This window comes from Cucurbita maxima, unplaced genomic scaffold (genome assembly GCF_002738345.1).
Source record: "Cucurbita maxima cultivar Rimu unplaced genomic scaffold, Cmax_1.0 Cma_Scf00035, whole genome shotgun sequence".
Taxonomy (NCBI): Eukaryota; Viridiplantae; Streptophyta; class Magnoliopsida; order Cucurbitales; family Cucurbitaceae; genus Cucurbita; species Cucurbita maxima.
The window spans coordinates 788,198-812,625 of NW_019272051.1; the positions used below are offsets into that span (position 1 = coordinate 788,198).

A 24,428-nucleotide genomic window follows, 5' to 3' on the forward strand; every position below is an offset into this window, starting at 1 on the left:
GTTGTATCGATACAAGTTCCAAAAAAAAAAAAAAACTCGCAATTTTCAGCGAGGTTGCTAATAGGACGTACTATATTCCTGACTCCCCACATTAAACCCTAGGGTATCTAAGTAGCTGTCCTCCATTTAAGCAGTTGTTGTACTTGTGAGAGAGGAGCAGAAAGATTGAGGTGAGGAATCGATAACGCTGCGAGGCTTCGGACCTTTGTGAATTCTCAGGTAGGAGCAAACCAATGCCGGGGTACTTCGTAACAAGAGGGACAGATGCACCGTCAAGGACGAATGGACGACGGCGGTCTCATCGGCAATAGTAGTCGGGTTCCGCGATTAGGGTTTGTTGGGACTCTCAGGTGAGGAAATAGGGTAGTGGATCGGGGGTTGGGTTCTTCGGGTATCACGCGAGCTCGCTTTAGCCAACGTACATCCCGTGCCTTGCAGTCTGCATTCGGACACTGACTTTGGGCTGCGTACCCATTCCAACCCAAGACAAGCGACACCAGCCTGCGTTCAGAAGTCATGCGTCGCTAGTGACCCTCTTGACTTGCTAGCTCAATACTTCGACTTCATTGTAACTCGCGGCTCGGCTCGACGGTGTGGCTTGGCGGTTCGGTGGCTCGGTTTAGTGGCTCGGTATACAAATAATATACCAATTCCTAGGTTTTCGACCCTTTTAGAGTTGTTTCCGCCATTGTTTCAACCATCTGAGGTCAGTGTAACTCTACTTTGCTAAAAAAAGGTTATGATAGGAACGTACCTTGATAGTTAAGCATAAGGTTTAATTGGGTTTCATTATGAAAAGACTCTTAAGTGTATAATGTGGTTTTATAGGGAGTAGTTAGGCGTCAAAGTTAGCTTATCGCGAGTGACTTCGGCCAAGACCAGAGAGGTAAGTAACCTTACTTTTGGAGTTGGAGTTAGCTACTGTATGTATGATGGTGCGTGCCTTGTGGCCTTCGCATGTACCCTGTGTGCTATTGATGTATACCATGCCATGTGTTTTCGCTATGAAATGCCAATGTATGTCGCGCTTATGTGATTCTGTTTTGCCATGCATGAAATTTGTTGATATGTCATAGATGTGTTGAGGGCTTTGCATGCCATGGATGTTGTGATAGGAGAACCACAATACACATACATAATGCTTAACTAAGCCATTCTATGTAACACGACAAGGGAATGGAACATTGTATGTATAATGTCATGAAGGCAAGCTTTAGGGACCTCATGTATATTGTGTGTGAAGGTGTTAATATAACACATGAGGAAGCAATTTGGATCTTAGCCACTTTTAGAACATCAATTATAGTAAATAACTAGCATATTCATAAGTATTAAAACTTAATGAGTTTGAATACTAACTTTTTGTAGTTCAAATTCTTTTTTCCTCACGAACCGGTTTCGAACCACCACTAGTGTCTTCTCCACTATCCTCCGGCCTTAGAACGGGATTGTGGAATTCGGTGAGTGACTAAACTTGGGAGGGATTTTGTATATATGAAGAGAGTGTTTGTGAGAGGTTTTTCTCAAGGTTTTTCACCAACAAGAAGACCTTTCATGTATTATGATCACTCTATTTATAGAATCATGTTTGCATGTTCATGCAAATTTGAGATCACCCAATTTTGACATTCAAAATTCCACTCAAATGTTTGGGGTTATGTGGCATGCATGCATGCTTGAGTTAACTAAATTTGTGGGGTTTATTTGGCAAGCATGCAAGTTTGGTTAAACCAAATTTTCACACCTCACAATTCCACTAACATGGATTTTTCCAATTAAATGAAGTCAACATTTTGACTTTCTTCATTTTGATTCAAGAATCAATTTGAATTATTAATTTCAAATTAAAGTAATATTAAATGATTAATTAAACTATTTAATTAATATTTAATATTAATTCAAATGTCAATCCCAATTAATTCCGACACATATTTGATTAAAATATTTAAATTTTATTTAAATATCTCATATTCTCTCTTTTTGTTTAATTCGTAAATAAAACAAAAATGCGGTTAACTATATCGTATATATGTAGCGCATTCTCCCTAATTTGAATTCGAACACTTCGAACTCACTCGTCACACTGTTCTATGGTTTAGTCCGATATGAGCTAGCAGAGGGACCTAATGGACCTATAGATCATGGGCTCCAACGATCCAAGATTAACCGATTAAACTCATTAACCTTGTTAACCAACATTCGTTAACTACTAGGACATTCCACTATAGCCTAGTAGTTGCACTCCCCTCACTATAGATATATTTCTGTCCATTTGATATAACCATGATTAGTAAGTTGATCTTTCACAGGTTGTTCGTAACTAGAGCTGGGTCAATTTACCGTTTTACCCCTGAAGTCACTTCTTGTTTCTTATGTCTCATTGATCCTCTAATGAACAATTGGTTTGTGGTCCAACTAGTAAACCGGATCCCTCTCAGGCCAATAAGAGGCTGGGGCCCCTTGTTCAAGACTTGGAGTCAGTACTTAAGGGAACTACTTTTCTTCTATCCCTAAAAGTGGGTAGGAGTGAATCCATCTTGCACCCCACGTCCCCAGCCATTTACCCAGTCTTACCCCTGAAATGAGAGGCCTATTGAGTCGGCAAACTTGAGCCACTCTCACCCATGCAAATCTAAGGATAATTCTGAATAAACAGGAGTTCATGGTTAGCTCAGGATTAAGATCGAGTTACCTAGGTCATCGAATGAAAAGAAAATCAGTCTCAACAGTAAACGACATTATAAAGTGAGAGTGATTTTCTTCATGGTTCGATCTTATGCAATACTCATTGCATAGGACGCCCCCACTCACATGTCTCCACATGTACAATTTTAGTGATCACATTGTTTATATCATATACAAAAGTGGGCCGCATCCATAGTGTCCCCAGAATAAGGTACTCAGCCTTATCCTTATGTTATATATCATTTTGACTATATACTTGAACTTGATCAACTCTTATGTCTCTACAAATAGTTCAAGTAATCATACTATAGCCAGAGTGTTCTTAGTTTATTGGATTTAGATTAATAACCGTAAAGTTCACTTTATTCAATAACAATCTTTATTGAATAAACAACAATAATAACTTTATTGAAAATAGAATATGTTTTTGTTTACAAACTATGAGTTTTAGGATATAAAACCCAACAGTGTGTCATGTGCATAGGGTTACTTCCCCATTATGTTATGATGATACGGACGCGTACATTCGATATTATGCCTGCTATGATATCATGCATGCCTTTCCTTTTTCGTGGCATCCGGTAATGTGTATCACGTGTACTTGACCAAGTCAGGCCTAGGGAGTTTGTATACGGATCCATCTGGTGGGCACACATTTACGTACGTGGGCTGGGTGTGGGGAAGTACCACGCATCTGCCCTGTCCAGATAAAGCAAGGGCCTAAGACCATGTAAAGGGAATGGAAGACAGGTCACCTTCACATTTTTATGCTTGTGTTTGTCCATGTGTGCTGCACGTGATTACATGTGTTCTGAATGTGTATTGTATGCCTAACTCTAATAGTGGGGCAACTTACTAGGTATTTTATAAAATACTCAAGCCACGTGCTACCTATGTTTTCAGGTAAATTACATGTGTTCTGAATGTGTATTGTATGCCTAACTCTAATAGTGGGGCAACTTACTGGGTATTTTATAAAATAATCAAGCCACATGCTACCTATGTTTTCAGGTAAAGGCACGGCTCCCATGTACGGTTGACGATAAAAGCTGCGAAGACCATGGAAGTCTTAGGGAGAGCTTGTAGGGTAGTAGATGTTCTGTTCAAGATTTCTTTCGAATAATAATTATTTGCATTTGTTTCCCTTAGTTAGTTGTTGATTGATTCCCGAGTTAGGTCGATCCTTAATGTTATGAACTACTTACAATGGACATGTCCTTGTTATTAAGTTTGTTTATATGAAATTTTGCATTTTTCCTTATGAATGCAAGGAATCATCGCTAATTAGGTTGAAGAAAATTAGGGATGTTACCGTTGGTATCAGAGCGCTAGGTCATAGATCTTGTAGACTGGCCTACGATATAGGCCTAAGGTACTTCCATGATCCTCCAGCAAACGCACCGTCAGGTATATGTGTATTTCGTAATGAATGATATGGTTTGCATGCTTTCATATCTTAAATGTTAGTATGTTCCATTATGTGACAAGATTGGTTGTGATATGATATATATGATGGCTATGATTGATGTATGGTTGTATGTGTGTGCGACTTGCGTCATTGTAATTATTTATGGAATCTGATAGATTAATATGTAACTCAGTGGCTACTGTGTTTAGATATGCCACCCAGGACACAAGGAGGGGATATTAGGGGATGACCCCCTCTTAGGAGTAGAGGGAGAGGTGGAAGAGGACGAGGTCTAGACTGCGAGGACTCCATGGAAGAGCCTGATGTAGCTATGACGTTCTCACCACCAGCGATACCTCAACCCGCCCAAGACTCGACAGCTGCATTGCTGGACGCATTGCAAATCATCATATGAAACCTATCCGATAATCAACAAGCTAATGACTCAGCCTCTACTAGGGAAGCTAGGTGCTTACAAGATTTCAAGATGGGCGACCCACAAACCTTCGAGGGAACTTTTGATGACCCGACGGAGGCACAGTTGTGGCTGAGTTCCATAGAGACCATGTTCAGGTTGACAAATTGTCTTGAAGATTAAAAGGTGGAGTGCGTAGTGTTCATGCTGCATGTCGATGCTTAAGTGTGGTGGCGATCCACCCGAGAGATTATCAGACATGAGGAGGGGGGAATCTCGTGGATAGAATTTAAAGAGGCCTTTACGGAGGCATACTACCTAGAGGACGTCCAGATCCGCAAACATCAAGAGTTCACCCACCTGAGGCAGAGAGGGCATTCGGTTACTGCTTACGCTAGGGAGTTTGCCAAGTTGAAATGCTTCGCCTCTAATTTGGTAGACACCAATTACAGGACGGCTTGCCCGTTTGTGTTGGAGTTGGACAGGAAGATTCGTAAAGTTATTAAGGTAATAACGCCTAATGCTGACGCCCTAAGGGTAACAAGGGCCATGGTGGGAACTGATGGATCGAACAAATCTCGCTCATTGACAGAGAGACAAAAATGACGTCGTGATCAAGATGACCACCAAGAATCCTGTTTGTCGACAGAGAGATAGAAACATTGTCGTGATCAAGATGACCATTGTGATTCATCACCATCACCGCCACCGAGATGACCAGATAGACGGTGTCGCAATTCAAGGAGGGGCCAACAGGAAAGGAAAGCAGATCAGACGATAGTCCCAAGTGCAACGAGTGTGGGAAGAACCATTGGGGTCAGTTCTTGGGTCGCTCTAGGGCCTACTTTCGATGTTGGCAGGAAGGTCACTTGGCTAGGGACTGTCCCGTAGGACACTCCAATAATGCTAGGGGTCAGTAGAGACCATTACGCATAGCTGATGCTTCCACCCAAAACCATTCTCCAGCGAGAGCCTATGCCTCCACCAACAAGGACACTGAAAACCCTAATGCAGCGGTGACAGGTACGTTATTCGTTCTTGGCCACTTTGCGTTGACATTGTTTGACTCGGGGTCTACGCACTCCTTTATTTCCACTACTTTTGCTAGTCAAGCAAAGATTGTGTTAGAACTCTTGTTACATGATTTCTTAGTGGGCACCCCAGCAGGGGTGGATATGGTTGCTGCTTATAGGGTAAGGAATGGTCACGTAGTAGTATTAGGGGTTAGTTTAGACGTAGACTTAATGGTAGTCGATATGACTGTGTATGATATCATTCTAGGCATGGATTGGTTAGCGGAAAACCATGGTAGCATAGATTGTCACAAGAAAGAGGTTATTTTTACGCCACCGTTCAAGCCCAGATTCAAATTCAAGGGCATGAGTCTGGGCATCATGCCCAAGATGATATCGATGATGAAGGAAAAGAAGATGGTCCAGCACGGAGCTTGGGTGATACTAGCCAGTGTGGCGAAAAACAAGAAAGAAGGAGTCTCCCTAACCACGTTGCCTATAATAATGAGTTCCCGGATATGTTCCCAGAGGACTTGCCAGAAATTCCTCCATCCCGAGATGTCGATTTTGCAATAGAGCTGGAACCAGGTACCGGTCCTATATCCAAGGCCTCGTACCGCATGACACCAGCTGAGCTGAAAGAACTCAAGACGCAACTACAAGAGCTGCTGGACAAAGGATTTCTTAGACCTAGCATGTCGCCTTGGGGTGCGCCGGTATTATTCATCAAGGAAAATGATAGTTCCATGTGCCTGTGCATCGATTACAAGGAGCTGAATAAGAGAATGGTCCCTCCCACGCACCGAGGACTTGTTTGACCAGCTCAGAGAGGCCACAATGTTTTCAAAGATGGATCTTCGTTCAGGTTACCATCAAATCAAGATAAAAAATGAGGACGTATAAAAAATAGCTTTTAGAACAAGGTATGGTCATTACGAGTTTGTGGTATTTTGGACTCACAAATGCCCTTGCAATGGTGTTCAAGGAATATCTGGATACCTTTGTCTTATTGTATTCATAGACAGTATCTTGGTATACTCAAAGACGGATCAGGAACACCAAATGCACCTGAGGAAGGCTATGATAGTTCTGAAAGAAAGTAAATTGTATGCCAAGTTCTCAAAGTGTGAGTTTTGGTTACGTGAAGTCTCTTTCCTAGGGCATGTGATATCCACGGAAGAGGTGTTAATTGATCCTACCAATGTAGAATTAGTCACCAACTGGGCTAGTCCAACTACTGTTACCGAGGTACGAAGCTTTCTGGGTTTGACAGGCTACTACCGACACTTTGTATAGGACTTTTCTAAGATAGTGGTACCACTCGCGCGATTGACTCAAAAAGCTATGGCGTTCGTATGGACCGAGGGTTGCGAGGAAAGCTTCCAAGACCTGAAGGAGAGAATGACGACTGCACCTGTGCTCACTATGCCTGACGATACAGGGAACTACGCCATTTTCAGCGATGCTTCCAAAAAGGGCTTGGGATGCGTATTGATGCAACACGTGAAGATTATTGTAAAGCCCCTAATTTCTTTAACCTAATTAGTGACGTCACTCATGCATACATAACTCATAAGCCGAAGTTCATCATAAATAACCTTGGAAGAGTCTTTCATAAAGATTCATAAATCCAAAACAAAACCTATCTCCGAAATAAACCCTCATTAACTAAATTCAAAATAAATCCAAATAAAACAGTACTCAATGTTATAACTCAAAACAGTCCAATAAGAGTAAACTCCTAAAAATATCCCATCTCCAACTTCCATGGTGTCCTCAGCTCTGCCGTCAACCGTACATTGGCACCTTGCCTTTACTCGTAAAATGTAGGTAGCACGTGGCTTGAGTATTTTATGAAATACTCAGTAAGTCACCCCACTGTTGGGGTTAAGAATGCAAACACATGCAACATATGAGCGGTACCTAACTTTTCATAAACTTTTCATAGTCTTGGGCGCTTTCCTATTCTAGGTAGGGTTGGGTGTGTGGTACTCCTTCACACACGACCCATGTACGTGTACATGGACCCACCAGGCGGGCTCGTAAACATACCCCCTGGGCCAGACTTGGTCGGGCACAATGTGTTACATGTAGCCGAACACTACATAACAGAAAAGGGCTCACATGATATCATGGCGAACATAAATATCGTATTTCATTATTTCGTATCAAAGGGGAAGAATCCCGATGCACGTGACATACATATATGCATGAAGTCCCTTAACATATCTAACATGGCATTACATAAGCAGCGCTAACATCGCATATACGTTTCTTACATTACATGGCATCTCACATGACTTACATTACATGACATATTACATAACATGAAAGTACATTCCAGTTGCATAAACATCTCATGACATGACTCGATAATACTACGTGTATCCATGACATCGATCAACATATTCATGGCATATATTACTAACATCTCATTCATAACTTCACATAACATAAATAGTCAACAATCAACATAACTTATTACATTTCATAGCATAAACAGTCACATATTTCATACCTATCATATCACATAATAAAACATGGTGCATGCAGGGCCACAAGGCATGCACCATCATACAAGACGTAGTAAACTGACTCCAACAGTAATGTGACTTACCTCGATGGTTTTGGTTGAAGTCACTCACAATGAGCTAATCCCAGCGGTTAAATACGTCCTATGATAACCACATAAAAACTTAGAAACTTTTAATAAGGTACCCTAGCTAAACCTCATGTTATTTATCAAAATAAACCCCCGACCTAATCTGTCTTTAACGTTTAGGAATCATACTGACCTTGGATGGTAAAACTAAGGGTAGAAACGACTTCGGAAGGGTCGAAAACCTTGAAATTGATATACTATAGTGATACCGAGTCACCAAGCCGAGCTGCTGAGCCGACCAACTAAGCCGCCAAGCCTAGTCGGGGGAGTTGACGGAGCCGAGCCGTGGGTTTTGACGGAGCCGATCCGCCGTACACGTCAAGCCAAGCCTAGAGCACGCGTGCGGAGCCGAGACCAAGGCTGCAGCGCGCGTCCATGTTGAGCCGAAACGCATAAGGCCCGCGTTCGTTCTGTGGGCCAGTTCAGAAGCTGAAACCCGACCCGACTTTGCGTCTTCTTCGCCCGAACCCTCACGAAAACTCTAATCTGATGTGCCGCCGCCGCCGACACCGACGACACAATCCCTTTCGTTTCCAACGACGGTATATGGCATCCTCCTCCTTCGTTCCGACGGTTTTCCTTCTTCGATTCTAACGTCGATGTTAACTTTCACTCGACTCTTCCTCCAAAATAGCAACACAATCAGTTTTGAGAACTCGCCGAACAAGAAAACTATCCAGCAAACCACCCACACGTTTTCCGAACTAAACACTCAATTTTCCCGTACTCTCAGTAGTTTGGAGAGCAAAAATCCTTTTAAAAGGAAGAAGGAGGGTTGAATATAGGAATATAAAAAGTTTTTATTACTTTGACAAAGGTAATAACTTGTTGAAAATAGCAACAGAATAAATACATAACATAATATCTTATTATTGAAATAAAAATAAAAATCTTTAACTAAATAAGGTAAAAATAGAAATTCTGAATCATTATGCGTATGCATCCAACCAATTGTAGGACTGAAAAGAAAAATCTTAACTAAACAAGGCAAAAATAGAAAATCTGAATCATTACAGTTATTGCGTACGCATCCAACCAATTGTAGGACTATGAAAAGAATTATTCCAATCATGATGTAGAAGCTGTAGTTTTTGCGTTAAACATAGCTAGACTACCTTGATGGGGAGAGAATTCAGATTTATACGGATCACAAGAGCCTTGAGAGAATTCAGATTTATACGGATCACAAGAGCCTTGAGAGAATTCAGATTTATACGGATCACAAGAGCCTGAAGTACTTTTTACTATACTGATCACAAGAGCCTGAAGTATTTTTTACCTAGAAGGATTTGAATATGAAACAGTGACATTGACATTCAGTACCACCCCAAGAAGGCCAACGTGGTTGTAGATGCCCTAAGAAGGAAAACAGCGCATTCATCGGCATTAATCACGAAGGAGCCCAGGGTGCATGCAGATTTTGAGCGAGTTGAAATAGTAGTTGCACTGGAAGGTGTTAAGGCACAACTAGCTCAACTGACGGTAAAACCCACTCTTCGTCAGAGATTAGTTGAGGCTCAAGTAAGAGACCTTGGTTTGGCGAGGGTACCTAATGAAATGAAGATAGAACCAGCTGGTGGGTACTCCAACTCATCTGATGGTGGGTTGTTGTATCAAGGTCGTTTATGTGTACCGATGATAGAGAAATTGAGAAATGAAATACTGAAAGAGACGCATAACTCCCCATTCATCATGGACCCTGAGGGTACAAAATTGTGTCCGGACATCAGACCTGTGTGGTGTGGTATGAAGAAGGATATTGCAAAATTCGTCAATAGATGCTTGCTTATCCAACAAGTTAAGGCACCTAGACAGAGACCAGCGGGGTTACTATAGCCTCTCAACATACTAGAATGAAAATGGGAGAACATTGTCATGGATTTCATAGTGGGCCTACCTAGGATGTTGAAGGGTTACACGGTGGACAGATTGACAAAGTCAGCGCATTTCCTCCCTAGCAAAGCCACATACACAGTGGACAATTTGACACATATTTAATTAAAGAAATTGTCAGATTACATGAAGTTCCTGTGCCGATTGTATCAGACCGAGACCTACGTTTTACTTCAGTATTTTGGCGTGGACTCCCGAAAGCGTTGGACACTCGACTGAATTTCAGTACAGTGTTTCACCCTTAGACAGACAGACAAATGGAACGCTTGAACCAAATCTTAGAGGACCTGTTGCGAGCCTCTGTGCTTGACTTTACTGGGAGTTGGGACTTGAAGTTGCACCTCATGGAATTTGCTTATAATAAAAACTCTCAGGTGACAATTGGCATGGTACTGTATGAGGCATTGTACGAAAAGCGGTGTAGGACACCATTAATCTGGAATGAAGTAGGAGAACGGGAACTGGTGGGTCCAGAGTTGGTCCAAGTCACGAACGAGGCGATGCAACAAATCAGGGGGGAATGCGCACCACTCAGAGTAGACAGAAGAGTTATGCGGACACGAGACGAAGAGACTTGAAGTTTGAAGTGGGCAACATGGTATTCCTAAAGGTGGCCCCCATGAAAGGCATCCTGAGGTTCGGACGCAAAGGCAAACTGAGTCCGCGCTTTATAGGACCCTTTGAAATTTTGGAGCAAATCGGTTAGCTGTAAGAGCCGTACAACGGGTAGTGAAGATGGTGTTATAAGGAATAGCTTAGGATTGATTTCTCGCCAGAGTTATTCGCCTAAGATATTTTCCTCAAAGTTCGTCGAAAATATGATTTCTCCTGGAGTTCAAAACACGGGATTCTTTATTGGGCAGCTGACTATTGGGGTTTTCAAGGCCAAATTTCTTCATGGAACCTCTCCCTTATCCTTCCCTCAAGCTAAAGGAATTAGTATGGAGGAACAACGTGGGACCTTAATTTTGGAAAGTCATCCTTGGTTTGCAACTTACCCGAAAATGTGAATTTTTCTTTTCTTGGGCATCTTGTTCTACAACGTTTTATCTCTCAATTACTTCATCAAATTTACTTAACTTAATCCACTTAAGCTAAATGAATTCTCAATTTTCAAAAAAGGGAACGTAGATAAGAATTCGACACTTACCCTCAAATTCTACTCGAAACAGATTTCCTTCAATTAGACATGTTTCTGAGGTTATTTATCTTCGTGGTCTTCTATGGAAACACTCCTTAGAGTGCAGAAACTAATTGGGATTGGCCTTGCTTGACGAAATTGCGTGTAAACTCAGATTGGATTTTCAAGCTTGTTTTGAAGTTCTTCAATGGCGGATTGGATTGGGGAATGATTTCTAGGCACTTTCAGCACTCAATTCTTTCATAGAACTTGTAGGTAATCTTGTTTAGAAATTGTAGGAACAAGTTTGAAGAGAGATGGTGGAGGATTACTCTCGAATTGGAAGAAATTTGAGAATAGGTGACCTAAAATCTAAACGCCTATTACTTGTGATTGGGAGCTCGATTCAACTCGTCTTGTTCCGTACTATCGCCCCAACTTCAGACTTTATAGAAAAAGCTTAAACCGATGTTAAACCTCCAGAATCATCGTGATTTGGAGATTGAATTTTCTGGGTAATTCTTAAAAAAAATCTTCGAAATTGGAAAAATGTCAATTTTCAGTCTTTTCGCTCGACTTTTCCTTTCCAATATTTTTTCAAAGGCCTTAAATTCTTAAAATTTATTTTTAAGGTATAGAAATTTCTTGATTAAGACTATTTTTCCTACTTAAATGCCTTAATTCCTTTCCATGGTTTCCTTGTGTTACTTTTATAGTTACTTTGAGGTGTTATAATAAGTAGGTTGCTTAATATATTTTTATATTCACCTATTTCCTCTTTCTTTTTCAAGTATTCGTATGTTGTTGGTCGAGGTGGGAAGTGCTTGAGAACTGTGCTGTCATAGAGGGGTCGTTTTGAAACGTCAGTCTATTTTTGTGTTTGAGTCATTTGTACTTCCTTTTGTAATTGCATCCCGAACCCATTTTCCCATTTCTAATAAATTTGAACACCACCATTTTTATTTTATTTTATTGGGGTGTTGTTTGTCTTAATTTGACCTTAAATTTTATCAATTTTTTTTTTTTAAATTCTACTTTTGTTTTTTTTTGTTTTTTTTTTGTTGCAATCTAGGTTTTTAAAGGCTAAAAAATTGGGTCGGTACATGTTAATCTCAAGCTATCAAGTTGTGATACTTTAAGTCGATAGGTTTTGTTGGGCTATTTGAAGTTCTATTTGTAGCACGAGTTTAAGGGTTATTTCTAATCTTTATCACAGTAAAAGATAGCACTTGTATAAGATAGAATGTAGTCACGAATTTTAGACGAATTGATATAATTTTCATGGTCGTTTCTTTTCCCCCTATCCTTTATCCTTTATTTTATTTTGAGATGACTTAATTAACTTGTGTGAATTAACCTATGAAAAGGAGATTTTAATCGAAACTATATTCTCAATGTTACTTTTATTAATAAAATCAACGTACTCGAATTGTCTTTTGCACTCTTTTTAGTTTGTAAGGGACGACAACTTTCATGACCCGATTATATAGCTACTCGAAGCATGGATTGCAATGTTAGTTGATTCGAAAGGAAGAAAAATACGGTAAGTTTACATTATACCAAAATACAATATTAAGTTTATTTACAACCAATGAAAACAGTGCACAAAGACTCGACTGGAACAAAAAGACACAAAATCGACAGAGGCTCTCGGGCCTAGGCTATATCTCTAGAGCACCTACTTCAGACCACTATCAATGTAAAAATGGGAGTGAGTATAAAATACTAATAAGCAACCTACTTGTAGATTCTAAATCGTATCCATGGTTGAGGTTAAAGTACCATACTCTAAAGTTGATCATAAGGTATAAATAAAATTATGTTCTGAGGACTTTGGTCATGACATTCTAAGTTCTGAGTTTTGAGTCCTTGGTCAACTTGTTGTCTGATCTATGTATTTATATGGTCCCTTGTCATAAAACAAGTTTAGAGAGAGTATATTTCAATGGGCGGTCCATTTCCATTCCATACAAAATACATCAGAGGAGTTCTAACCCTAAAACACTCCCTTGAAGACCTACTATATCACATGGTCGATAGCATGAACGCGATGAAAAATATATTTTGGGATTTGGACCAAGATTCAGAATCTAGTGGGTCTATAATGGCTCAGACATTCTTCTATGTCCCTTGTCACATAATCTCAATCAAATATCCGACAAATTAGAGTATCTGAAAAATCTGAGGTCATGATATACCATACAAATGGGGTCTAGGGTGATTTATGTCACAAGACAAGTATGGGTAGAGTGGCATGCAGCTAATAATGCTGTCATATATGAGGTTCATTCTATTTGGTACTAACCCGAGAGCAGAAGTCATAAATTCATAGGTTCATGGTTCTGGTTGCCAGGGTTTGTCAGAAGAGGTTTAAGCTTAAGCATACGACATTCTTTAAGGTTCATAAATCCCTATGATATGAATCAAGAGACATTAATTATACAATATACTTCAATGAAGATGCGAAAAAAATGTTGTTAAAATTATTAAAATATATTTCAATTCATGTCACATTCGAGAAGAATGAAGCTTTATTGTTACAAATTTTGGGTGGATCATAATTTTCATTTGTTACAAATTTCGGGTGGATCATAATTTAGAGTAATTTAGTTGGTGTTTCTTTATTGCATTTTAAGACTTATTTAGGTAGTGGCTAATTATGGCCATAAAGTATATTCATTATGGTCACAAACTAGGAAAGTTACATTGGAAACCCTCATCGAATGTTAATAGTTTTTATTTTGAGAAATGACATGTATGTTATTTTTGGAAGAGAGACTTGGAAAATATAGTAAAAAGAGCATTTGTGTTTTTCTTTCGCCAATGACTAAGTTTCTTTGTAATTCTATATAGCTTAGGTTGCATATAGAATCATTCAAGCTCGACATGATCAATTTTGCTTGTGGAGTGATTCGAATCTCAAAGAAGTGTTATTGCCTTGAGATATTTTATCAACAAGAATCATTCAAGCTAGACATGATCGATTTTACTTGTGGAGTGATTCAAATCTCAAACAAGTGTTCTTGCCGTGAGATATTCGATCAACAAAGTAATCCGAATCTTACTCCCCTTGTAGTGATTCCTTATCACCCTATTTCAAGCATACATGTCATAACCATGTCAATCCATCATAAAATCATGCATAATTCATTCATAACATTATAAGTAGGTATCATGTAAAGTTTTGGATCATTCGAAAATTCATTAAGACCATAAAATCAACATAGTAGGCATTGTAGGAGGATTTTTGTCATTTTTTTTACCCCTATCAACGGTTTATGCTCTAAGCAGGCTTTTATGAACTTCAGATTTATTGTGCATCCATATTTTATGATATTAGGTCATACTTTAAATTTTTATATACAACCGATTTCATTTTGGGTCAATTTCATAATTTACTCGATTTTAGAGGGTTAGAGAGCTCAACTTCCTTCGATGTCTGTAGGAAAATTTTTCCTCTTCCTCCCATGAACCTAATGGTATATCCTTAATGGACGAATTTTATTCTAGCCCTCTAAAAATCCATAAAACAAAGGCTTGATTGTAGCGTTTGAAGGACTTTTAATTCCAATTGTGGGTACCAAATGGAAGACCTCACTTCACTCGTTATAGCCCACACCACATTTGGCCTCCAACTGCTCCAAATTGGCAGCTACAAAGACAAACTTTTCCACTTCCAGCTTATCCAAGAAAATGGGAGACTTAAAGCTGCATTTCTAGCAACCCTCCTTTTAAACACACTCGAGTCTCTCGAGTCTCTCTTCATACAGGCATCTATTCGTCCAACTCTTATCTAAGTTAACTCTTCTTCACTAGAGCATACTGGATGTTCAATAGAGCTTCACCTACGACTACATCTTTTATAAGGTTCATCATGAATCCCTCCTGAATTTCTTTACGAGTTCTTGTATTTCTTTCTTCAAAGAACGTGAAAAGAATTCGATTTTAGAGTTTGGAACCAAAAGATGAACTTTTTAAGAGCTAAGACTGGGTAAAGACACGTGGAAGACGTTTTTTTATTTAGTCAACCTATCTTTTTCTTTTTGTTTATAAAATTATGAATGAGTGGGTCCAAGGATCATGTTTGAACACCCTTCCCACATGGTCTTTGATCTTTGAATTTTGCACTTTCATAATCAATTAGTTTAATTGATTCAACTTTGAAATAGTAAAATCAAGCTACTTTTGATTATTATATGAGTTGGTTGCTTTTTGAGTTAGAGATGGATGGATAGAACTTTTAAAGCTTACCTTTTTGTTCTATCGCTCATAAACAAAAACTTACCTCTAATTTAATTAAAAAGCTAAATTCTTGCCTTAGATTTTTAAATTCTTTTTCATGCTAACCTAATTTATATCATTTTTATAAAAGCAACGAAGAAATACTTCTTTGTTATTCAAAGACTCTATTGGACAGTATTTTTTAGATCAAGCCCGTACCTGCTGACCCACGCATTGCCCTTTGGTTGTGCCACGTGGCACGTCTGTAGAGCGAGACCAGATATGGCCCCTACGAGTTTGTAGTAATATTATCCTTTGGCCTCTCACCGTCCCGCAAATCCCCAAATCAAGCTCGGAGAACGTGTGGAGGAGTGAGAGCAAGCCTACTCAAGATGGATCCCACGATGTGCATTTTCTTCTACTCGAACTTGAGATCTATGCATTGTTAGGTCGATGCTCTAACCACTTGAGTTATTCAACTTGACTATTGATAAGATTAGCTCCTCCGAAATGATATACCACCGATGGCTTTGAAGACTTTTGCTGAGGTGTTGATTTCTTCTAAACAGATTTACCTATTTAAATATCTAACTTATCCTAGAAATGGAGCCAACTAAATCTGTGTCATTTCCTACAAAATTGCCATCTAAAACTTTGGTAATCCATTCGACGTGTTTGTCAAATGTAAACGTGTAATTTAAGTAAGGAAAATCTCAGGTTTTATCTAACAGATACCACCAACATAAAGTTTCTTGGAATTGGCAAGTTACTATCGAAAGGTTTGTCCAAGACTGCACTACAATGTTATCTTTGACTGAGCGTGAGGAAATAGTTGATGGAGGAAAAAACATAAAAAATTGTTGGGAGAAAATTAACAGAAAAACCAGATATCTGTTTGCCATTTAATTACATATTTAAATAACAATATATCCTAAAAATAGAAAAAAAAATGGCAACGGAATCAAAACACTCCCACCTGAGTGTTACCTTTAGTATGGGAGAATACTCGTGAGGCCAGCTTTCAAGATCTAAAACAATATTAGTGTCAAGCCCTATTGCTGAGAGTCCTAGAGCTTAACAATATTAGTGTCTGCCCCACGGTCCTAGAAAGCTATGCGGGATACGTGATTTACAGTGATGCATCCAAAAAGGGGCTAGGTTGCGTACTGATGCAACAGGGTAGGGTTGTTGCGTACGCGTCACGCTAATTAAGAGACTACGAGAAAAACTATCCTACACACGATTTGGAGTTGGCAGTGGTGGAGTTTGCATTAAAAATTTAGCAACATTACCTGTATGGCAAAAAGACCCAAATTTACACTGGATCATAAAAGTCTAAGATACTTCTTCACACAAAAAGAATTAAACATGAGACAATGTAAATGGCTAGAGTTGGTAAAAGAATACGACATAGATATCCACCCTGGAAAAGCAAACATAGTCGCAGACACGCTAAGTCGAAAAACAGTACACTCGTCAGCCCTCATCACAAAGGAGCCCCGAGTGCGAGCTGACTTTAAATGAGCTGACATAGCGGTAGTAACTAAGGAGGTTATAGTCCAAATAGTCTGACTTATAGTGCGTCCCATGCTTAGACAACGTGAGGACCCTAGCCTAAACAAAATCCTAGACCAGTTGACAGTTTTTCTAAGTCAACAAACGACGAACTAGTCTGTCAAGGACGTTTATGTGTCCCAACTGTTAGTGAAATAAAAAACTAAATCCTACTGAAGCACACAACTCACCATTCTCGATACATCCAAGTGGTACGAAAATGTACCAAGACCTGAAACAATACTTCTGTGGCAGAGTAGGAAAAAGGATATTGTAGAATACAAAGGATATTATAGAATATGTGAGTAAATGTCTCATGTGTCAACAAGTAAAAGTCCCTAGGTAGAAAATAGCTGGACTCCTACAACCTCTAAGCATACTAGAATGAAAATGGGAAAAATTGCTATGGATTTCATAGTAGACTTACCCAAAACACTAAAGTATTACACGGTAATTTGGGTAATTGTCGATTGACTGACAAACTCGGCACTCTTCCTATCGGGTAAAGCAATGTATACAGTAGACATGTCGGCTCAATTGTATGTGAAAGAAATTGTGAGGTTGTATGGAGTCCCAATATCAATAGTGTCGGATCGGGACCCGCGCTTTACATCGGCCTTTTGGCGCGGACTCTAAAAAGCGTTGGTCCCCGCCTCGACTTTAGCACTGCCTTCCACCCACAAACTGATGGTCAAACAGAACGGTTAAACAAAATCCTAGAAGACATGCTTCGGGCATGTGTTATGGATTTCACAAGGAGTTGGGACACTAAACTACACTTAATGGAATTCTCATACAACAACAGTTTCCAAGCAACAATCGAGATGACACTGTTTGAAACGTTATATGGAAAACAGTATAGATCCCCATTGTGCTGGGACAATATAGGAGAACGAGAACTAGTAGGACTCAAGCTAGTCCACATCACCAACAAAACAGTACAGAAAATTAGAGCAAGGATGCCGATCACACAAAATAGGCAAAAGAGCTAATAAACTCGGAATAAATATACAAAACTTGGGGCAAGATTCTAAATTGACTTATTATACTTCTTCATATGAAACCAAAGATACTGAGATCCCTACTACACCTTTACCTCTAAACTATCATTCGGTCAAGCTCCTTCTCCTAGAGAAAATTAGAGCAAGGATCCATCCCATAGACATCTCTACATAGTATAGCTAACATATCCAACTCCTATATATATATACATATATATGTATGTATATATCCAATGCCTCTAAGGTAGATATACAAACTTGGGGAGAAAGTATGCCTTAGGTTTTATGTGGGACCAACAAAATAAAGTTAAAAAAATAAATATTATAAGGTAGGAATGTTGGATCTAATAGTTTTGAAAACATATTGAATTCTTTCCTTTATATTATTTATATCTTATTGATTTTGAGATATAAAAAAAACTCTCAAATTTAGAAAATAACATATTTGCCATGTTCAAGATTTGAATTTAATTTTTAATTGACTATAAAATTTTAAAATATATTCATAATTTTAAAATAAAAAAATACATATCGACAAAGTCTAATTTCCATATATTAAAAATCAAGGTGGACTAAATATTAATTATCAAATTTTGGCGAGCAAACATAAAATAAGGCTAAATTAATAAAAATAAGCATAAACTTTTCCCTCTATTTCAAAGTTTTAATAATATATAAAAAATATAAAAAATACTCTTAGAAATAGTTAATAATTTATTTTTAAAAATACCCTTTAAAAGTGTTTCAAAAATACCTTCGAGTTTTTAAAAATTTCATTAATGTCCATAAATTTAAAAAAAAAACATCAAAAACACATTTAAACCCGGATGTTGGAAGATGTATGATGATGATATAGCTTAAAATGATGGTATTTCATATTAAGATGATGTGCATATACGTGCATTATGATGGAGTTTTTTGAGACACAACTGTAAATGAAGATAATGATGAGGAAAGTATGAAGGCATGTTACTAGGATAGTATGTGAATGATATATAGGGTTGTGGCATGCTAATAATTTAAGTAGAATGGTAATTTATAATCGAGGAACTCTTCCGGTAAAATTAAATTATTTCAGGGAGCAGTTTTAAGTTTGTATCGATGGACAAATAAGAATATTTTTTTTTTCTTTTTCTATAAAATTAAATAGGGTTAGTGCTATTTTGAAATATTTGTTATTATTTTTGAAATAAGTTTAAAAAAATTAGAATGATTTTATTAATTTAATTGAAAAAAAGTAATTTGAATGGGGGTGGCATAGGTTAGCCGGTAGCCGAAAAGAGAAGACCAAGGCAGACGCGTTGTTGATGGTGTGGAAGTTGTCTGAAAATTTCTCAACAGTTTCTAAGCTTCCACTGTGTCTCTCTAACTCTCTCTAGACGAAGCCCTCTCTCTCTCTCTCACTCTCTCTCTCTCTCTCTCTCTCTCTGACATGGAAGAGGTTGAGTTCATAAATCAATCCTTCTTTCACCACATCACTCCTTCAAAGATTTCTGGGTGTGATCTGTTGGGGGAGTGAGTATCAGTTTGGAGAGGCATAGATATCAAAATGGATGTCAAAGGCAAGAGCAAGATGCCTCCCAACGATGATGATATCCCTAACCCCAAGAGAACTCGCCCTTCTTCCTCATCTGGGTTCGCTCTCCCTCTCTCTCAATTTTTATGTTTATTCTGGGTTTTCTAGGTTTTTCTGGTTTTTTTTTTGTAATTTTCTAGGTTGTGGGATTCTTTTTTGTTCATAGTATTGGAGCTGGATCTGCAGCGGAAGGTGATCTTTCCATGGTTGAATTTTTGTCTCGATTTCAACCTCACTTGACCAACTGGGTATTTTATTTCTTTTTTATTTTTTATTTTTATGACATCCAAACTTGAATTCGAAGCTAATTTATGACATCCCTTCGGTGTTTTTAAGATACACAAGGAAGTGGAGAATGCACTTCAAACTCATGTTCCTCCTTTTTTGGAATTCCTAAGGTTCGTATTTTAATCTCTTTTCATTTTCGTTCTTATACTTTTCCATTCGATTGTATTTCCATTTCTTGAAATTAACGATTTAGCCTGTGATGTTTGGATACAATTTTATAAGAATTTTGTTTTTAGGGTTCTGTATGCCATAATTGTGTTTGTTTTCTCATCATCTCTTTACTGTCATTTTGTGTTAGTTAAATAAAACACACACTTGGTTGGTTAACTAATTCTTTTAAGAAAAAAAATATATATAGTTATTTTATTTTCAAATTTATAACAATTTAGGTTGGAAGCACTTTGAAACAAATCATCCAACCAGAAAGAAATGAAATGAATAACACCCTAACTACTATAATTTGAGAAGATATTTTCCTTGTACTAAGGTAGTTGTGGTAAGACGTATAACTCTGTTCCTATAAATGTTCCACAATTCCTGATTTCTTAACGCATGACGGTCACATCCCTGATGTTTAATGTTCGGGCTTGAGCAAGTACAGCTTATTGACTCACATTTTAGTCGCACACGACATCATGTTACATATTCGTATTATTAACCATAAATGTTGTCTTTTAAACTATGGTTTGGTTTCATCATATAGAGGAAGGAGAGAGGCTGGAGAAGTAGCAATTATTGGAGGAGGGGTTGAGAAGTTCAAGCTAGTTTTCTGCATCCAACCAGCCTCCACTATCTTCACCAACAATGAAATCCAAGCAGAAAACGGTGAGGCTGTGGGAGTTGCAATTTATGATGCCACAACCAATGCCATAGTCCGCACGGGTCCTCTGTCATCGGCCCCGGTTGGGCTCGTCCTTCTCGATGGAGGCTATGATGAAACTAACCCTAGTTTGAGTGAATTCAATCGAAACATTTTGTCCTCAAGAGAAGGGAAAAGGCCTTTACTGGTTGGGAGTGATATCAAACTCAACCTCGAGAATGGCTTTGCTTCCATCAAGTGTGTGTCTATCACCGACAACTCGAGTTGGATGAAATCCAAGAAGTTTCGTTTGGGAGCGAACATTGTCGATGAAAACATTCTAGCCATGTTTCCAACTATTGGGGCTGCGGTGTCTCAACGTTTTAGGGTCTTGGATCACCGTGGAGAAGGTAAGCTCTGTCTATTTAATAGTTTTGCACTGTTGAATGAATGATTCTTCTTCTTTATATGATTTCAGTGAACAAGAAGCATCATCCTCCGAGCATAGAAGATGAAGTTTGGCGACTCGAAGGGATAGGAAAAGATGGCGCATATCACAAAAACTTATCATTGCATGACATCAATACTGTGGGCGACTTCGTGCTGAAATACGACGAAATAGGTCCGGCCACTCTACAAAAGGTAGACCAACAAAATCAAAATAAAACCCTCTTCTTATTTCTTTTATTTCGGTAATTTATTTTGGTGTGCTTCGAGCTAGAATCAAAACCAACAAAATAACAATTTGTGCAGCTGCTTGGTAACAAAGTTCCAAAGAAGACATGGACAATGATGGTTCAAAATGCTTTTGAGTGTCTGAGTTATCCCGATCCATCCTTGGAGGTTACACACTCTCTTTAAACTTTCATATCTGTACGTTGAAAAAGTGAGCTTTAATCTAAGTCGATGTTGTATGAAAACAGGTAAATTTTTCGACAAATAATGTCATGGGAGATCAAGCTTTCAACGAAAGTGTTGATACTTTTGGGCAAAACAATTTGGATAATTGGTATGAGAGCCCGGAAAACTACTTTTCAGAAAACTTTGGATATGGGCTTGCTGATGGTACGATGAATCAACATATTAAACATTTTTAAAGTATAGGATCGTTGTTAAATGCTTGTTAAAACTAATATGATTTGAATCACAGGTTTACCGCCATTGCTTCCTTGTGAAGCTCCAGCTTCATATGACCCAGCTACAGCCACAACTATGCAAGCACTCACACCCAATACGATCAAAGACATTTGACAAAGTGAGTATCCAAACTCAAACGATTCTTACGAATCACTATCTTTTACCGTTCTATGCAACAATAACTTAAGTTAGACTCTTTCCTTCAGATTTGATATAGACTTTACCTTATTCGACATATACCTCTGGTATGTGTAAAACATTTGGTAGGGATGGTTTGTTTTAATTAGTTGTCTGTTACTTATTTTCTCTCTGATTCAGACATTTGCATCCTTAAATTCTGACTATAATTCAGGCAATGATTTTGGTTCATTTATTTGTGGATATCTTTTTATTTATTTATTATTTTATTATTATTATAATAGCTTGTCTACAAGAATGAACGTTGCGTTTGTGTACAAAATTCTCATAAACTTTAAAAAAAATGTCAATAATGCCCTTTCAACTTTCAAAAAAAAGTATGAAAAAATACCATTAAACTTTGAAAAATTCAAGGGTATTTTTGAGAAAAGTACAACGTTCAGGGATATTTTAAAGCTAAATTAATAAAAATACCCTTAAACGTTGTTGCAGTTTGTCTAAAAAATTTCCATAAACTTTCAAAAGTTGCAATAATGCCCTTCAACTTTCAAAAAAGTCTAAAAAATATCATTAAATTTTCAAAGAAAGTTCAAAAATACCCTTACAGTTAGTTTTGGTTAGAGACCGTTCATACTTTATTTAAAAAATACTGTCAACTTTATTAAAAAAAAATACATTTTTAACTTTTAAGAGTGTTTCAAAAATACCTTCGAACTTTAACAAAAAAAAAAAAAAAACATTTACCGTTAATACCACATTTGAAAAATACTCATGAACTTTCCAAAATAACATTAAAACGTTTGCAGATAATTTATAAAGCATCCGTAGACAGTTTTTGTCCATATACTGATAGTACCATTTTTTTTATAATGGTACGATTTTTTAAAATAATAGATAATATAGTAATTATAAGGAAAATAGTATGGGTGGTTTTAAAATTTTAAAAAAGAGTTCTGAAATTAAATATTAAATATTTGGTCCAAGGATTTAGTTTTTATTAAATATAACAAAAAAAAAAAAACAAATAAACATGGGACTGTGTTCTGTCGAACCTTAAATATAATATTTCTTGTCTGTAAAATTAATTATAAATAATAATATTTTTAAATAAATTACTTTTTTATTTTCTCTCTTTTCCTATTTCGAAAAACTTTGGGGAGTTGTAAAAAATTATAATTTGAGGGATTAATTATATACTTTTAACTAAATTATGATTATGCTAATCACGTGACAATGTAATTGTCACTATTTCCAAGATAAATAGGGTTTGGTAGGGACTATTTATTTAATTAAAGTTAAAAATTGGATAAGTAGAGCTATTCAATAGTTAATTTGTACATACCTAATGAATATATATATATATACACGAAGCTCGGCCCAACCATGAAGACAGAAAACGGCCTAGACATACGAAGCCCAAGTCATGACCCGTGCAAACTCGAGAGCTCAACTCGACCCCACTCAACAACCTGTGCGCGCTCCAGCCCTTATTACGTGTGTGACGCGTGTTAACTATTCGACTCGTTTGGTTTGGTTTGACTTCGGCGCGACTCAAGGACTCCACGACTCAAAATTGGCGTATTCGGCTCAAGACTCGAATTTGGACATCGTTCCCTACGCTTTGGACCCTCTCAAAGCTGATTGACCTTATTTAAGACAATTAAGGTCACTATAAGTTTCGACTATTAAATTTAGGTGGTTTGTTAAAAGAATTAAATGGATAATTATAATATAGTGAAGTACCTCCACCTAAGTTGATACAAACTTTGAGGAATGAATCAAACCAATCTCGAAAATAAAATAGAACCTTGACTACGGCCAACCAAGTAAGTGATCCTACTATCGACTCAGTCAGAAGATTTGTCTTATGTATAATAACACGTGTTCAGTGGCCCTTCCACATATTATGTATGTTCATGTGATATTATGATGATGTTATGGTGTTGTAATTTGATATGGTACTATGATGCATTAGAATGATACTACGATGTTATGATGTTATGATGATATGATGTACTATGATGCATTAGAATGATACTACAATGTTATGATGTTATGATGATATGATGTACTATGATGCATTAGAATGATACTACGATGTTATGATGATATGATGTACTATGATGCATTAGAATGATACTACGATGTTATGATGTTATGATGATATGATGTACTATGATGCTATGATATGTTGGGATGATGATGCATTATAATATGATGACAAGTAGGGGTGTACATGGTCCGAGTTGGGTTGAGTTTGAGGATTTTTTTTACCCAACCCAAAAGTTCAGGTTGGTTGAATTAGTAACCCAACCCAACCCTCTATTTTCGGGTTCGGTTGTCAATTTTTTTTTTTTAAATTATACCAATACAATATTAGATAAAATATATTAAAAGTTTACACACAAACACAAATCAATCTATAATTATTCACAAAAAAAAAAAAAAAAAAAAAAAAAAAAAAAAAAAAAAAAAAAAAAAAAAAAAAAAAAAAAAAAAAAAAAAAAAAAAAAAAAAA

The 24,428-nt window shown here is 37.5% G+C and overlaps 1 protein-coding gene across 1 annotated transcript; it reads left to right on the forward strand.

Moving 5' to 3' along the window:
• Window positions 1–19,301: 19,301 nt before the first annotated feature.
• Window positions 19,302–22,103, forward strand: LOC111467882 (calmodulin-binding protein 60 B-like). The gene is made up of 8 exons (XM_023112971.1): window positions 19,302–19,607; window positions 19,715–19,796; window positions 19,885–19,946; window positions 20,540–21,045; window positions 21,114–21,277; window positions 21,389–21,478; window positions 21,559–21,700; window positions 21,786–22,103. The coding sequence occupies exons 1-8, from the start codon at window positions 19,522–19,524 to the stop codon at window positions 21,884–21,886; spliced, it is 1,233 nt and encodes a 410-aa protein (XP_022968739.1). The 5' UTR covers window positions 19,302–19,521; the 3' UTR covers window positions 21,887–22,103.
• Window positions 22,104–24,428: the final 2,325 nt, after the last annotated feature.